Source organism: Lepidochelys kempii, chromosome 12 (genome assembly GCF_965140285.1).
Source record: "Lepidochelys kempii isolate rLepKem1 chromosome 12, rLepKem1.hap1, whole genome shotgun sequence".
In the NCBI taxonomy this organism is placed as follows: Eukaryota; Metazoa; Chordata; order Testudines; family Cheloniidae; genus Lepidochelys; species Lepidochelys kempii.
In genome coordinates this window covers 38,450,770-38,469,475 of record NC_136391.1, presented here as the reverse complement: position 1 = coordinate 38,469,475, position 18,706 = coordinate 38,450,770, and the positions used below count along the sequence as shown (strand labels likewise).

At 38.2% G+C, this 18,706-nt stretch overlaps 1 protein-coding gene across 7 annotated transcripts in view; it reads right to left on the bottom strand.

Annotated features, from left to right (window-relative positions):
- Positions 1 to 18,706, bottom strand: part of BANP (BTG3 associated nuclear protein) — a 244,584-nt gene that overhangs the window by 211,941 nt on the left and 13,937 nt on the right. For all 7 annotated transcript variants that reach the window (XR_012154540.2, XM_073308162.2, XM_073308163.2 and 4 more), the window contains exons 2-4: positions 8,136 to 8,286; positions 4,975 to 5,069; positions 318 to 517 (exon numbers count right to left, since the gene is read on the bottom strand). Coding sequence is in view for 6 of the 7 variants with exons in the window: in XM_073308162.2 (XP_073164263.1) it covers positions 318 to 517; positions 4,975 to 5,069; positions 8,136 to 8,205 (365 nt within the window). In the remaining variant the exon portion in view is untranslated. The remainder of the gene's footprint in view (positions 1 to 317; positions 518 to 4,974; positions 5,070 to 8,135; positions 8,287 to 18,706) is intronic.

Genomic DNA, 18,706 nt, shown 5'->3' with positions numbered 1-18,706 from the left:
AACACATCTAATATTTGATGCGACTTTTCCAAAGGAAGGATGAATCAATCAGTCTGAATCAAAACGAAATGTGGAAATAGTTCCAAGCCATTCATGTACCAATGTGATATGTTTAGTCTCAGTCTAAACAGAAGTAACGTCATGAACTGGCACAGCAATTGCCTTCAAGATGAATTAATTCTACATTCTAACCAAAATGCCAAGCTCCTGACAGGTATACATAAAGCTGCAGAGCTTGGTATTGCCAGAGAGATGGATTTGGGATAGTATTGAAAAGGTACATTGGTTTATTGATGACTGGCCTGTTCTTTTCTTACCATCGCACTTTATTGCACGTCTGTGTAGCACCAAGGGGAGAACCCGCCACCATGGGGACTTGGATAGGGCTATGCTGTTTGTTCATGACGAGGTCCAATTTCTCTTCCAACGATTTGCAGGTAGCCTCTAGTGCCAGCAGCTTTGCCTCAATGCTATCCAGTCGTAGGCATATTGTCTGGTTAATGGAATACAGGAACGACTGAGGAGGAGAGAAGGCAAAAAGAGCCATTTTTAGAAACTTACAAATGTATCTTAAGGAACATACGTAAAGCAAGAGCCACCTAAATATGATTGGCAAACAATTCAAGGGACACTATCAACCTTTCTAGTCACAAAATTTGACCATCCTTAAAACTGATGAAATCCAGCAGCATTATTACCATTCATAGACTTCCTGTAATTCTTCATTTAGAAGCCAACAGCATCCAAACTGAACAATTTTTTACCTAATCATCTTATTAAGGTGACTTCACCTGCCACACCAAAGTTTAAGATGACAAGCCAAAACATTTTGCTCGCTCTCATGCATAAAAAAGAAAAGATTATAAACATGCTTCAACACACGAATGGGTAAGTTTGATAAGATCTCCCCAAAAAGATAAAGTTAGCTGCTTACAAATGTGTAGAATGATCATATCAATACATTAAAACAAATAACATAACCTCAAAGGCAACAAGTGTAGCTAACTTTAATTCTATATCAAACAGCTAACTTGGACATATGCAAAGAAAGAAACAAGATCTGTTTTCCTAAGCAAATATATCCATTTTTGAAAGGCATATTCTGCAAGATTTTTCTGGAGGAAATTATGTAATTAAACCGTGATAATTAGGGCTGTCAAGCGATTAAAAAAATTAATCGCACAATTAAAAAAATTAATCACAATCACACTGTTACACGATAATAAAATACCATTTAAATATTTTTGGAAGTTTACGACATTTTTAAATATATTGATTTCAATTTCAACACAGAATACAAAGTGTACAGTGCTCACATTATATTTATTTTTTATTATAAATATTTAGACTGTAAAAATAAAAGAAATAGCCTTTTTCATTTCACTTAATGCAAGTACTGTAGTGCAATCTATTTATCAGAAAAGTTGAACTTACAAATGTAGAATTATGCACAAAATAATAACTGCATTCAAAAATAAAACAATATCAAACTTTAGAGCCTACAAGTCCACTCAGTCCGACGTCTTGTTCAGCCAATCGCTCAGACAAACAAGTTTATTTACGTGTGCAGGAGATAATGCTGCCCACCTCTTGCTTACTATGTCACCTGAAAGTGAGAACAGGCATTCGCATGGCATTGTTGTAGTTGGCGTTGCAATGCACAGTTGCCAACTTTCATGTGGTAAATAAGCACCCCAACATTCATAATAAGTCAAAAATCAAGCTAATCCCATTTCAAAACAAGGCCAAAACAAGCCAATCCCTAAGAACCTCAACACTCTATGTGACTAGATTCCTCCAGCATGCAGTCTGGGACTGTGGTGGGCCCGCTATGCACCCCTAACTCTCTCCCCTCCTTACCTGCCCCCTTGCCCCTGCTTGCCGGGAGCCGATCAAAAAAAAAGAAGCAACAAGCTACAAGTGAAAAACTGGCCAACAAGCAACTCACAAGCCAATTAAGCCAAACACAAGCCCAATTTCTGCATTTTTTTCATGGGTTTGGCATGTCTGGTTGCAAGATATTTACAGGCCAGATTCATCTGTCCCTTCATGCTTCAACCACCATTCCAGAGGATATGCGTCCATGCTAATGATGGGTTCTGCTCAATAACAATCAAAAGCAGTGCAAACCAATGCATATTCATTTTCATCATCTAAGTCAGATGCCATCAGCAGAAGGCTGATTTTCTTTTTTGGTGATTCGGGTTCTGTAGTTTCTGGAGCACTTCTGAAAGCATGCTCCACACCTCATCCCTCTTAGATTTTGGAAGGCACTTCAGATTCTTAAACCTTGGGTTGAGTGCTGTAGCTATCTTTAGAAATCTCACATTAATACCTTCTTTGAATTTTGTCAGATCTGCACTGTAAGTGTTCTTAAAACGAACAATATGCTGGGTCATCATCAGAGACTGTTATAACATGAAATATATTTCAGAATGCGGGTAAAACCCAGAGCAGGGGACATACAATTCTTCCCCAAGGAGTTCAGTCACAAATTTAATTAACGTAGTATTTTTTTAACGTGCGTCATCACCATGGAAGCATGTCCTCCGGAACGGTGGCCAAAGCATGAAGGGGCATACGAATGTCTAGCTATCTGGCACGTAATTACCTTGCAATGTCGGCTACAAAAGTGCCATGCAAATGCCTGTTCTCAGTTTCAGGTGTCATTGTAAATAAGAAGCAGGCAGCATTATCTCCTGTAAATGTAAACAAACTTGTTTGCCCTAGCAATTGGCTGAACAAAAAGTAGGACTGAGCGGACTTGTAAGCTCTAAAGTTTTACATCGTTTTGTTTTTGAGTGCAGTTACATAACAAACAAACAAAAAATCTACGTTTGTAAATTGCACCTTCACAATAAACAGTTGAAACTTGTATGAGGTGAACTGAAAAAATACTATTTCTTCTGTTTATCATTTTTACAGTGCAAGTATTTGTAATTAAAATAATATAAAGTGAGCACTGTACACTTCGTATTCTGTGTTGTAATTGAAATAAATATATTTGAAAATGTAGAAAAACATTCAAAATATTTAATAAATTTCAATTAGTATTCTATTGTTTAACAGTGTGATTAAAATAGTGATTAATAGTGATTAATTTTTTTAATTGCAATTAATTTTTTGAGTTAATAGCGTGAGTTAACTGCAATTAACTGACAACCCTAGTGATAATAAAATATGCCTTGAATTGACTTTAAGAAACAGCCAGCATGCCACCTAGTGGCCTCCATCTAAAATTAAATTTACACAGCTAGCCTAGCTTACAGAAAACATTGTATAAAATGAGCAGTATAGAACTGTTTGATAATGCTGCTGACCAGCTTGCACTCTTAATTTGAGAAGACTTGTCTGATCTTCACAGATTCTAGGGCAATCTTAAGAAGGTAAGACTATATACGCCAATCTGTGTAGCAGCAGAATATTATCTACGTGTTTGTTGGTGCTCAAGACTGAAACATTACCAATACTCACTACCAATAAGAAACACATGTGGGAGAGATGGGGAAGGTCTGTGAGCACAGGGAAATCAAGTCAAATGTGGCTGGCCTGATTCAAAGAAAACTATAATTTTAAAAGAGTTTTTAAAAGGTAACCGAGCTGATTTGGCTCTGGAAGATAATGAGGTACTTAGCCATCCTCCAGCTTTTAAGCCATATGAGCGTTTGTGCTAACTACCAATAAAACACACACCAATTTCTTCCAAGAGAAAACTGACAAAATCTGATGAGACTTTCCCCCTCCCCCATAGCTTGCCTTTCCTTCCCCTCCTACAATTCTCTCCTTTTCTCCTGTCAGGGAGGCAGAAGGTTCTCATCTTCTCTCCTCCGCTAATCCCAGTAACCTCATCTCATCCCATCCCATCTCCTGATCTTCTTCATGCCTACTCTCATCCCCTCCTTTATTCTTCTCATTCACCTCTCACTCTCCTCTGGCTCTTTCCCCATACAAACAAGCAGTATTCAGTCTCTCCCATCTTAAAAACTCCCACCCATGACCCAGCTTGCCTTTCCCATTACTACCCCACTTCCTTTCTCCCTTTCAACTCTAAGATCCCTGAATGTGCTGTTTACAATCACTGTCTGAAGTTCCGCTCCAGTTCCATTTTAGACCCTCTCCAATCTGGCTTTCGTTCCTTGCGTGCCACTGAAACTTTTCTCGCCAAAGTCTTTAATGATATATTCCTAGTTAAAGCTCAAATCAGTATTTCATCTTCATCTCCTTGACCTGTCACAGCTGCTTTCAACACGTCAACCATGCACATATTCTTGAAATCTTGTCCTCACTTGGCTTCTTTGACTTCCACTCATGGTTCTCTTCCTACCTCTAATCACTTCTTCACTGTGTCCTTAGGAGGGTCTTCCTCATCCCCCTCTACAGCTTTCCATGTGGGATCCACAGAACTCCGTACTTGTCCCCTTCTCTTTTCCCTCTGCACCACATCTCTGGGTGATCTCATCCGCACAAAACAAATTCAACTAACATTTCTATGCTGATGACTCACAGATCTACCTCTCTACTCCAGATCTGTCTCAGCTAGAATCCAGGCCTCTCTCTCTCTGATCTCCTTAAGGATATCTATCAATCAGCTCAAGCTCAACATAGCTAAAATGAGTTCTTCTCCCCCTTCCCCGCAAGGCCTCCCCGCTACCTGCTTTCTCAATCACTACGGACACCACCACCTAGATTGTAAGCCCTTTTTATTTTCCTGTGTTTTTTCTGCCTCGTACAGTGGGGTCCTGATCCATAACTCATAGCACTGTAGTCATATAAATAATGATAAATAATTAAAATAATAATAATTCTAAAACATTTCCAAAAAGGGTAACCACCCGCCCTCCCTCCCAGTTCACATTTAAATATACTGTTAATATTTTATTTTCCATCCTCTGTTTTTAACGTCCTTTTTCCCCCAAAGAAAAGCAATTGCATGTATCTGATCTTCTGAACAACAGAAAAGTATACTATCACAACCTTAATAGAGGGATCCTGGCAGTTAATTTCTATCCGTTGGCGTTTCAGAGCAGGCTCTACATCTTCATCTGTCACCTCATGATTCTCCAATACAACTGCAAGCAAAAGTAAGCATGGTCACACCACAATTCTGGGGGCAAAATAAATTATGAAGACAGTGAAGTGACTAACTGAAAGAATCCAGCAGCACAGAGAAAAACAGCTCTAGCCTGACTTAGCTTTATGCAGAGCAGTTATTTGTTTATTTATTTTAAAATGTAATAACAATGGGTAAGCACTCTACTTAGCACTTCATAAGAAAAGCACCTTTTGAACACCGAATATTTCAATTATTTGATCCATTATATGCTCTCATATTTCTCTCTGAAACAACGTCAGTCCTAAGTATTAAAATACATAACCTGGACTAATGAAAATATCCAGCACTGTACATATTTGGTATGTCCATGTACAACTTAAGTATGATGTGTTGCATATTAGCTTCTTAAATATCTCATGTAAATTATCTAGAAAAAATAATGGTGAGCTTATCTCAAGGGAGAGAAACTACTGCAATACTGGTAATTCGCTTACTTTTGAATGAGGAAAATCATCTCAATATTATGAGAAATTATGAAATAATTCTAATGGCGTATTCATAAAGAGAAACATTGAAATGCTGAGTGCAGCATGTCATGATATATCTTGATTTTAGTAAAAGCTTTTGACAGTCCCACATGACATCCTCATAAGCAAAGTTGTTCTAGATGGAATTGGTTGAAAGACCAAACTCAAAGACTAGTTATCAATGGTTCGCTATCAAACTGGGGAGACATATCTAGTGGCATCCCACAGGATCTGTCCTGGGTTCAGTACTATTCAATATTTTCATTAATGTCTTGGATAATGGTGTGGAGCATATGTTTATAAAAGTTGCAGATGATACCAAGCTGGGAGGGATTGCAAGCACTTTGGAGGACAGGATTAGAATTCAAAATTACTGTGACAAATTGGAGAATTGATCTGAATTCGACAAGATGAAATTAAATAAAGATAAGTGCAAAGTACTACACTAGGGAAGCTAAAAATCAAATGCACAACTACAAAATAAGGAATAACTGGCTAGGTGGTAGTACTGATGAGACGGATCTGGGGGTTATAGTGTATCACAAATTGAAAATGAGTCCACAATGTGATGCAGCTGCAAAAAAGGCCAATATCAGTCTGGGATACATTAACATGAGTGTCATATGTAAGACACCGGAGGTAACTGTACTTCTCTACTCAGCAAATGTGAAATCTTAGCTGGAGTACTATGTCCACTTCTGGGTGCCACAATTTCAGAAAGATGTGGATAAATTGGAAAGAGCCCAGAAAAGAGCAACAAAAATGACAAAATGTTTAGAAAATCTGAACTATGTGGAAAGATTAAAAATACTGGGCATATTTAGTCTTGAGAAAAGAAGACTGAGATGGGACCGGATAACAGTCTCCAAATATGGTACGATCCATTATAAAGAGGATGGTGATCAACTGGTTTCCATGTCCACTGAAAACAGAACAAGGAAGTAATGGGCTTAATCTGCAGCAAGGGAGATTTAAATTAGATACTAGGAAAAACTTTCTAAGTATAAATTCTGGAATAAGGTTCTAAGGGAGGTTGTGGAATCCACATCACTGGAGGTTTTTAAGAACAGGATAGACAAACACCTGTCAGGGATGGTCTAGGTATACCTGGCCCTGCCTCAGCACAGGGTCCTTTCAAGGTCCTTTCCAGCCCTATGTTTTGATGATTTCTACGGGATTTGTAGTCTGTTTTTTGAGAAATATATTTTAAATATTCAGCCTTCTTAAGATCTACACTCAGCTGTGAATTTCCTCATGTTGATGTAAAACCATGTTTACTCGAAAAAATTCAAGAATGTTCCAGATCTTTTTCATGGATATAGCATTTTACAGCAAACAAACTCTAATACTATAAATTAAAATAATCACTAGTATATAAATTACATTTGTATACTACACACCTCTCACCTTTTTTTAAAACTTCATCAAAAAAGTATTGATGTACCAATATAACGTTTTTGTGACCTCTCTTATTCTAGATTTTCTTTATTTACATTTGTTGTTTAAAGGTACCTATCAAAGCATCTAGGCACTTGGATATTAACATCTATTCACGACGATGCATTTGGCATTAATAAATCTTGCAGAAACCTAAGTTAAATAAATAACATAGCTCCCCGCAAACAAGTAATATGTCCTAAATATATATATTGGACAAAAACAAGAAAAAAAGTGTACCAAATAGGCTTACAATGTCTTCGGTGTTTCATTGCTTCCTCATATCATCTAATACCGCATTCCAAAGCTAGTCCCCAGTCTTGCTATGAGAACTATATAGGTAAACCACTGCACACATGCAGAACCCAAACAGCTTCATTGGAGTTCTTCATTAGTGCAGAGGTTCGTTCACCCATGTGATTCTGAGTGCAGGAATGGGGCCTTGTTAACATCAGTGTCTTCCCAAATTATGGGCACAATCCTACAAATGTTCCTGCACACATTTACACATACACATAGACCCACTACCTCCATATATAGATTGAGGCCAATAACTAGCATCCAATACTGACATTTTCCTTTAACAAACAAACTCTCAAGAACAACGAATGTCACAATAATGCTTTTGGAGGTGATTTCAATCTGCTACCACTTTGGTACAATACAAAGAATTTCAATCATGTAAAGGAAGAAATAATAAACACCAACTATAAAGTTATGGTTCATAACTTGTTGGGTAGCAATTCTCATTTGGAGGAAAGCCTGAGAAAGATGCTCAGCAAGAAGAAAAACTTACTGTAGGCAATGTTTAACCCTAGATTTTTTACACAAAACTACTTCTGTACAAAGAACAGGGAGAGGATATAGCCCTCTATTTTTAAAGATGTTAAATGCAAAATGTTAAAAACAACTGTTCTAGAAGGAAAATTCCGGCCATGTTGATAAAGTTACTGGAATGTAATGTTAACAAACTCATTTTTAAAGGCAGAATTAAATTCTCTAGGAAACTTTTGTACCATTTTGAATTTGTAAAATGAGCCCAACAGTGATTTTTATTCCCTGTTTAGAAGATAACATTTTACTGCTCTTCCTTGTGTCAATGCTACCCCCTACTGTACCTGGATGATCTGGGTTCAAGTCTTCCACTGCAATTTGAACCACATCTGCCAAATCCTGTTCTGACATCATTCAGAATCAGGCAACAATATTCGCTCAAATACCACGGAAGGCCCCAAACTCACACTCTAAGGTCTGCCACTTCGTACAACCCTGAAAGACAGCAGCAAAAAAAAGAATGTTAACACACAGAGTAAATTAATACTTTATTCATGTTCTTTAAAAGGAGCTGTGGCTCAGAGGATTGATAGTGAGAATCAGAGCCTTTCACCTTTAGGTCATTGGTTCAAATCCAGATTGGTTTGGTTATGGCCACCTAATGAACATTCAGCGATCCTTGTGAAATAGATAGGGTAAATACTGGCCCAGTTCCTAGCGGTCACATGTCCATATCACAGAAACTACAATGTCAACTGCCATTAATTGCCACTTTGTTTGGTAGCTCTCCAAGGAGGACCAAGACTGAAATACCCCTGTCACTTCTGAGTTGGTCCTATCTGGACCTGTGAGGAAAGCCTGCACTATCCCAGTGCATGTGCTGTATCTCTTCTGTGAATAAAGACAGTCCCTTCACTCCCTAGTTTGGCACTTCAATGCCATTCACCAACACTAAATACACGGTAAAGTGTTTGTGTTTTATTTTAAATATAATTTTTGTTTAAAATTTATTTTTTAAAAATAACAACAATACTTACACATACATTTACAGAAAGAAATAAAACAGAAGACACTTTGGCCTCTTTACTAAGGGAATAACATTCCAAAATTGCAGGGTTCTTTTCATTTACAAGCTTTTTTAAAACAGGTACATTATTTAAATGTTTATATTGCAATAGCATCCAAAGACCCAAACCAACACTGCACCCCCATTGTGCAATGCCCCGTACAAACATATATAGAGACATTGTCCCTGCAACTGTGACATTCCTGTGGGATCTGTAAAAATCTTGGTTAACACACACTGAGATTAGGGACTTCTCTGCTGCTAATTAAAACTAAATTTGAACCAAAGTTCAATTTTTACTCTCTTGGCTCCAACCTCAGCCTGGCATTTCTACAGCTCAGTGCTGATGAAGCTTAAATCTATTTCCAAAGCATGGTCCTGATTCTAGAGCCAAACATTTTTCAGCCCTGCTCCTGCAGAATTCTCTGTCAAAGGTCTTTAGAGGCTGAAGATTTTCCTTAATATGGTTACTAAAGTTGAATTAAAATCATAGGAACAGTTCACATCTGTGTTTCCCCACAGTTATAGAAGGATGGACAATGCATGCCAGAAGACCAGTCTTTTTTAATACCTGGCACAAAGAATACTAGTAGGATAATTTGAGGTTTACCAATGGAAATGGCAATTTATCCCTTAACCTTGACACTGAATCAAATCCAACTATGCATAAACATTTTCCTCTTTCCTTCTTCCACTTGAACACACGAAAGCAATTAAACCAGGCAGGTGGAGTGCAATTTTTTCAAAAACAATACAGTGTCACCAACGACTTCTGAGATTGGCCTCAGCAGCAGCTGCTCATTAGAAAAGCCTGTATCTTTTGAATGAGGATGCCACAGAATATCAGAGTTGTTTACTCAAAATGATGTTGCTGCCAATATTGACTCATTTGAAATTCTGATCACTATGAAAACTGTTGGGATTGTATAGACTATGGCAAGGTGCCCAAGAAAACTGGCAATAGGTTAGTGCATGTGGTTGCCATTTTGGCAAGTTAAATTTGCCATTTCTCAGAAGTCCTGGGAACCGGCCAGTCTTAACATAATAAAACAGCTGTGCTAGAATTACTGTTTCATAATGTCACTAACTGCGTACTATTCAGAACCCTGCCCTTAATCTGAAGGGATGCATCTTTCAATCCACACATTAGAAAAGGGACAAACTGTCAAATCTTGATTTTTTTAAAAAACCGTATTTACAACACTAGATAGCAGTAAATATTTCATGATTCATTTTAGCCTTGCCCAGCAGTGCTGTTCTAGTTATGAATACATCAGCATATTATAAATCACTTTCAAGGGATCTGTAACTCACTTGTTTAAATTCAATTTAGTCCGATATACAATACACACATTTTCCGCTTCCAAAATCCATTTGTTATAACAAAATTAGTTCAAGTTAGTTAAGCCCTCCCTTAGTGCAAGTGAAAAACAATTTCCCGTTTCTGACCTCCTTTCTCCACTCCCAGCTTCTTGTGTCATGTTCTGGTGAAATACTCGCATATGTTTAAAAAAAAACAAAAACAATTCCAGGCACAAAGCCCCACTTTATCCTAGCTTAGACAGATGTCTTTTAGCAGTTAATGAATATAAAGGATTAAAACAGCCAAGATATGGTAATTTATAAAATGGCACACATATATGGTAATATTTCCTCATAACGTTATTAATTTTCACCTTTTTTAAACATATTTTCAATAAATCAGACATTGCGTACAGGTAACTGGTCAAGGTCATGATGAAGCATAGTATTTTACAAACAAGAATCTGCCATTTCTACATTCTCACCGGGCATAGCACAACATGAGTCTGGAGCCCCCAGACTCAGAAAGAACCTCCATCAAAACATTAAGGAAAAATGTGTTTATTTGTATACACACACACAATACATGGATTATGGAGGCACTGGTAACTTGACAGAAATTGCACAGAAATTTGAAATTAAAGCTGGAGTAAAATGCTTTAAAAGATTAAATTTAGGGTAGAGTTTTCAGAAGAGTTCAACATTGGTCTAACTTTGCTTCCGCTGAAGTAAATGGCAAAACCCCTATTAACTTCAATAGGAGAAGAATTAGGCCTGCACTAAGCACTTTTGGAAACCTACCTTTAGTCTACAAATTTTGCGTAATAAGTCTTCAGTGGACAACAGAATTTTCTGCACAATTTTCCTAGTAAAATTAACTTTTCCAGAGGAAACATTTTAAAATGCTCCTGTTTTTAAATGTTGCTGTTTTCCCAATATTTCTTTGGACTCCTTGAGTTGAAAAATCAGTCCTCACAAACTCCAGATGTCACACACATTCTTTCAATGTCCCAATCTGAATCCATTTCTGAAACGTTAAAAATTATATACATAAAAAGAGAAGTTATTCCTCTTATTCAGAACAAGTTTTGAGCTACCCAATGAATAGTGGACAGAAGGTCAAGGTCAGACTAGCTGATCCAATGGTCCCTTCTGGCCTTAAAAATCTATGAACTACTCAGACACTTCAGCTACCTATTTCCCATCCCCAGCTGTGCTCCATACAGACATCTGGTAAGCCAAGGAGACCGAGTGGGCAGCAGAGAATAAAGGGCTATAACAGAGGGGAGAAAGATACCTACAGTGGCATGAGGGGATAAGGGGGGGCTTTGGAGAGACAAGATGGTTTAGCAGAAAAGTGCAAGTGCCCTGGGGTTTTGTGGTTGTGCAGGGGCCCCGGAGCAGCGGGAGGTAAACCTAGTAGCTCTGCCCCATGGCATGGGTGCATAAAGGCTCCCAACAGCATTATTGCTTGCCTTTCCCATTACTACCCCACTTCCTTTCTCCTCCAAGATCACAGAATGTGCTGTTTACAATCACTGTTACAATTTAACAATGACAACTAGCATGGGAAGATTTGCCACCATGATGAGAAAAGTGCCTGAGCAGGCCGGTAGGGAGCAGTGTAACGCAGACAGGCCCAAGCACGTGTATTACCCATGTCCGACTATCTTCTCAATATTTCACCAAAGAGGGTGACTTGTGGTATCTGCTAAAAGCTAAGAACTAGCCAATTGTCATGGTTAATGAGAAATATTTATACAGAAAACAACTTTAGAGCTATGTGACATGAAGGAAATTATGTTTCAAATCTGTTGGGAGTGAAACCTATCACCTGAGAAGGGGAAGTCGAAGAGCTGACCTAATCAACATAAGGACATTGAACATCCATGGACGGGGCTTATGTTTACCATCTGGAGTAGATGCAGACGGGAGGTTTATAAAGACAAATGAACCCCAGAAGAGTTCTTCGAAGAGGCGGCCTCCTGGGCTAAGTGACAATAGCTTGTGACTGTATACGAGAAGAAATGGCCCAAATAGTTATCCATTACAGAGGAATAACTCTGCCAGTGAGAGTTGTCTCATGAACAGTGGATCTCACCTCCTTGGACGAGCACTGAAAGAACCAGTGGGTGAGAAATACCTTACTAGACAGGAAAGTAACTTGTTAATAAGTATAGGTTATATATTGTGTTTTTTGTTTTTCTTGTAATTATAACCTTTTGTTTCCAAGCCCTTATACTTTTTTTATTTGAATCTTTATCTCAAGCTCTGTTAAATAAACTTTAATTTGGTTTTCATTGCTTTTTCCTAAGGAGAGTGTAGACAAATTGACCTATGTTAGGTTGACTTACAGCCATTGCATTAATTGCTGCAGTGGCTGATGTCCACACTACCCTTCTTCTGCTGGTGGTGTGCGTCCTCACCAGGAGTGCTTCCACTGACTGAAGAGGGGCATGAAGAGGGGCAGTGTGGGGGATTGAGAGCCAGGGCTCAGCTCCACACACTTCCCCACCAGGAGCCCAGCTGCCGCCCTGGGCTTCTGGCCTCCGCATTCCCAGCTGGGAGCCGGGGGAAGCCACCCAGGGATTCTCGCCTCCAGTGCAGAGATCCACACCCAGAGTCCGGTCAACTGCCATGTTCCCGGCAGGGAGTGGGGAGCCTTGGCAGCAGCCCAAGCCAGGAGCCTGGGTGGCGGCCTGGTTTGGAACGGAGACCGGGCAGGAGCCTGGCTCAGAAGGCAGGAGCTCGAGCCATGAAATTGACATGAACAACAGCCAACAGCAGATGTAAGAAACGTAGTGTCTACACAAACATGCATCACCCTAACTACACCGACATAAGCCCTACACCTCTCCTTGAGGTGGTTTTATTATGTCAGCATAGCAGGGGAGTTGGTGGGAGGAGCATTAAATTTAGTGTGTATACATCCTCTTTTGTGTCGACAAAAGCTGGCTTTTGTTGAAGAAACTGTGTAGGGTGCACAAGACCTTATTAAACAAAAGTAGTAATTGTTTTTGGTCACCTTGTCCTGCAAGATTTTATAACTAGAAGATCTTATCTTTTTACATCTAGTTTTTAATGTACAGATTGGAAGTGGAAAACAAGCTTTCCTGCTTTTACAAATCCAAATTGGCTTCTTAACTTTGAATGCAATAGTCATTGAACTGAACTAGTTGAATAAACTGAAACGAAGAAGATATTCTCTCTGCACCTGCAGAAGAGCCTACTGCTTTCAAAAGCTGGTTTAGCACTTCTGGAACCATAATTTGTTGGTGCTCAGTCAGTGACTTCCACCAGTTCAATGGTTTGACTTTCTTTAAAACTTGCCAGCAGACATATACTGATTAATATTATTTTTTGCATTTAATTTAAATGATTTTAATATATATTATAATGAATTTAGGCCTTAACATAAGTTGTCAATTTCAAATAGGTTTGTTTTTAAAAAAGAAACTTGTATTTAATTAAAAATAAAAAATCTCTTTTTATCCACTCTCCTATTTGAAACACTTCAATTAATGCTTATTTTCAGTTTAAGGTGCTTGCAATTTCCCAGCAGGGAGCAAGCGCATGCTTTAGTTCCAGAAAACAATTACAGTTCCTCAGTGAGGGTTAACCACATATAGCATTATGTTTAAGTTCGTCTGTTTTCAAGTTTTCTGTGCATAAAAATGGCCTATTGTTTAATAGTAGAAGAAGATGTTTCTTCCCACTTAACTAATCCAAAAATGTCTGACTGAATTTTGCTCAAACCCTACCAGGAAAAATTAAAACAAAATTAAAATTTTAGGTTGCTGTCAAACATTGAACGCTTTATGCTGACTGGCAGGCTAGGGACTAGCAGTAGGAAGATACAGATGCTCAAGTGAGAGGTGGGGTTGGGTGACAAGGAATAAAAGGTATATAGGATAAAGAGGAAAAGGTCCCATGTACACATTTACTAGGACTGTTTGCTGCAACATCATCTATTTTCGCCTAAAAGTCTCCCATTGCAAGCACTCGTGCAGCCTTTGCATATGAGATCTGACAAGATGACAGTTTGGGGTATTTCTCTATGGCAGAAAGCAGTCAGGTACTTTTGAACCTGTTAACTTTGCCTCAGCAAGCAGTTATCTGAACACCATGAACTCTTTATCACCCTTCTCTGCCTTTTGATATTTTAAATGTGATACAGGATAGTGAACACAGTTCAGTCTCTAAATTAAACTTGTAATTGACTTAAAGTGAAATTAACTTTATGAAGTTTTGGTAGATGAAGATTTATTAACCTTCAGAGGATTAAAAATTTCCATCATCAAAATATACAGTAGTCTGTTACTCCTCTGTAATGATAACAGTTCTCTCTCAGAATCTAGGAACATTTCCCCAAATTTTGGAAGGATAATTTTTTCTTGGGATACAGGAAGGCAAGGAACTAGTATATATCTTTAGGTTTAATCATCTCAGTGACTCATTCATGTTCTAAGTGCTACTACAAAGACAAGTATTTTTTGAAATGCCACCTTCTAAAATACAGATGGATGAAGTTAATGTAATAGCTCCTGTAATTTGTAAAGGGATCATTAGGCCAGGAGGTTTTGCTAATCGGTAGTAATATAGATTTGCAAAGTAAGCATGTGTACTGTTTTTTGTTTGTTTGAAGTAGATCTATTGCTGGAGGAACAATCCCCTCCCACTCTCCTTTCTTTCTTTTTTTCCTTTCTTCTTCTTTGCATGGCTGATAAAGTTAGGTACAACTTCCAGAGGAAATCAACACTGATCAGAATTCATCTTGCCATCTGGAAAGAATCAGTATTGATATGTGTCAGTGTTTAAAAGCTGAATGAGGTAGAAGAGTAGGAAGGGGGAAAGGAGCTAGAATGTGGGTGTTGAGGGAAGCCATGGAGGAAACATGGGGATGTTGGGCTGCGATAGAAGGTCTAGGAAAATTTGGGATATCTGTGAGGAGGATGGGGCAAGAAACAGGGGAGCAGAGCTGGTGGAAAGAAACAGCGGCAAGTGGAGCTCCTGGCTGTGACTTTTTCGGGGGTTGCCTGAAGTATCGGGGGTAAATCACTACCACCTGCTTACAGCAGGAGGGAGCCCTGACTGTGCCCACTAAAGGAAATTGTCTCCAGCTAGTGGCTTTTGGCTGCTCTGCTCTGGGCTCTTTCCCTCTGCAGGTTAGCAATTCACACACCCTATGTTGTTACACTCGAGTGCCAGTCCCCTCTCTCATGCACACCAATCTGCTTACTTCGTGGAAACAGTGTACCCTAGTTCATTGGTTTCACCTCAGTTCTACACTCTTCTTAGCAAAAGGCTATGAAAACCAAACTGAAGTTCATTTAACAGAGCTTGAGATAAAGATTCAAATTAAAAAAGTATAAGGTTTGAAACTGAGACAAAGTCTGAACCAAAAGAAATGGTTGCAACCTTTTTCGATTGGTTCAATGAAGCATTGCTTTAATCTTATTTGGAGTGATTTTTTTGTTGTTCAAGAACTAACTAAACTGTGGCAGTTCCTCAGTTCTAAAGACTCACTCTCTCCTCAGCCTCCCACCCCAACCCTAATCCCTCTGGGCGTGGCCTAACACGTTTTCTGAATATTGTCACCTTGATGTTTTTCCATCTAATGGGTTTGGATCAATGTAGAATGACTGACTATAAAATAACTTGAGTCTTGAAGAGACAATTTTTACTAATTCAAATAAATACAATACCTAGACTGTAGGCTTCTTGAGGGACCTTACCTAATCTATGTTCTGTACAGAGCCAAGTATGGTTAACAATAAATACTAATGAAGCCAATATCTGAAGTATTGTTACCTTCCAGACTCCCACACTTTGTTTCTTTTTCAACTTAATAGAATATTTATGTTTACAAATTTTTGGGGGGGAGGGAAGAGAGGCCCGTTGATGGCACATGTACAGAGCTGAGAACAGCTTTTGGGCTTTTTTAACGTTATTACTATCACTGCTGATACTCCAACAGTGAAATTGATTAGGAAGCGTGCAGACTCATAAATGGGAAAGGGGGCAAAGACAGAGAGCTGCCTGAAACCCCACAGAGAGGTAACTCTGTTTTTTACCTGAAAGCATTTATTCACAAATACATGGAGCCCTATTTGTGATGTTTGAACTGTAAACAAGCACCAGTGTAAAACAGGTAGAGCTGACAAGGGTAGAACTATTTTTGTTTACATTCCATGTTTCTTTAAGAACACAAATATTTATAGGTAAATGTATATGACTGCATTATCTTTTCTGGCTAAATTTAATTTAAAATACTAAAATCTGTGGGAAAACAAGTTACAGGTGTGTGGTCAACAGCCTTTCTAACATACAAACATGTATCAATTAAACATAATTTTACTTTGTAAAACTAATTTGGGGGGGGGGGTATGAATAAGGTGATTTAGAAACGTAGAGTTTCAATACATGAAATGTATACTTCAGCTGATCCTGTTTCAGTGACTGCAAATATTGGCTGATGTTCCTGAGTGCTACTTTACTGTGGCCAGATTGCTACAATACTTTAATTGTATGTAACAGGAGGACATTTGTTCCAGTTTACCATAGAATCCAAAATGTGACATTTTACTTCCCCTCTGCCTGCTCCAAACTTTAAATTACATTTCTTTTGCTTTAAACAAGAATAAATCCAATGAAGAGGAAAAACTGATAAACACAAACACACATTTTCAAATAGTTATTTTTTTGTTGCAAATATATATTTTCTTCTCCATGCCACCAGTCAACCCCTTCTTTATTTGCCCTGCATCCAGCATGGGTACTACTGATTTAGGCCTCAGTCCTACAGACTTAAATACATGCTTAACCTTACACACTGTGAGCAGTCCCGTTGAAGTCAATGGAACTACTCACCATGTGTTAAGTAAAGCAAGTGCATAAATATTTGCTGGATCAGGGCCCAACAGTGCTTTTCGCAGGCTTTCACCTCTCTGACTTTCAAAACCTTTATAAAACCAAAGTCTGGCTCTGTGTCTAGACGAGAGTCACTCCATTTGGCAGCCAGAACTGAGTCTTCCTACACTACTGAATAATTCCCTCACAAAATACATTATATATCTACATACTATAACATAACATAATAAAAAGAAGCCTTTTAAATAGTGTATAAGGTCAAATGCATTGTAAACAGAAGAACTGCCAAGCCTCCTATGGACTTCATGCACCAACATGTTGGAAATAGAAATATGAAACCTCAAAAGTATTTTAAATAGAAAGTCCGATTTTACACTGCATTGACTTGCACTGTAATCTATGAAGAGAAAAAAACGCATCTTAAAATTTCTGAACTTTTACCTTTCTTCTTCCCACTCCACATTACTCAAAAATGGTAAGTAAAAACATTCATTGTTTATACCCTATATTCTGTAACTAAACTGGACCACAACTGTTACTGTTTAATTATAAAAATACTAGGATATTACGATGTATAATAAGAATTATAACAAGCTCTATTACATGTGATATTAGGAAGTTCTTAGTTTCCAAACTGTAATGTAAATGCTTTTGACTCTGTTAGGCCATACCTAAAGATATTGCACCACTGACCGAGGACTATGGGGCTTACATATGAAAGTTTATAAAGTGCTAAAGAATTTCAAAGATACTTTTCAGTTTCCCTATACAGAATAAAACAAAATGTATGTCTGTAATGAGATGCCCCTGAAAGATCCTGTAGGCAAAAAGCCAGGCACCATCATAATACTGGACTTGGTTCACTAAAAAAATCATTATATTTAATGCTTCTCTTCTGTCTTTCTGGCAACTGTGAGTGGGACAGGGGGACAAACTGAGAGTCATTACAGCCTCATGCATAGGTGTTGGTCAGTTTATCCTTTAAGAATGAGCTACTATTGTACAGCTGGCATTGAGAATTCTTTCAACCTCTGTATTGAAAAGACTCAAAAGAGAGGAATGCAGGTTATAGAAACATATTACTGCAGCCAGAGCACAGAAATCTGGCCTCCCAATGTACGTGTCGATTGGCATGAAAGTGAAGGTAAGACAAGTAGGTAACCTAAAAATATCACTTTGATTATGTGGTGCTCGGACATGGTGTTGATGAGCTACAGTGCAAATCCCAAAAATTGAGAATGATAACAGGAAAAATTAAATAGATGCCTTAATAGCAAAGGATCTTGGAAGTTTGGTCTTCCTCTGGTAAGAAGTCAGAACTTAAAAACTTAAATAAAACTGATTCAGTTTTAAACCCATAAAAGCTCCACAATCTACAGAAACTCTTGTTCTCTTCAGGTTCATTGTCTTGTTTCTTTTCAGATAATTTCCCCTCTTTTGCATCCTAGCTGATACAAGTCTCTGTTTTGCTTGGTCATCTTTTTCCTTCTCTCCTTACTAACCATTCAAACTCTACTTTTGCCCAGTATCCCAACACTAAGCTTTGCTTGGATGCTCTCCCATGATACTTCTCCATTTGTCCATGTCTGTTTTATTTATTTATTTTTATTAAACCAAACACTGAAAGGGCTCATCTACATGACAAAATGTTAGTATGTTTAACTATCATTGTGAAGA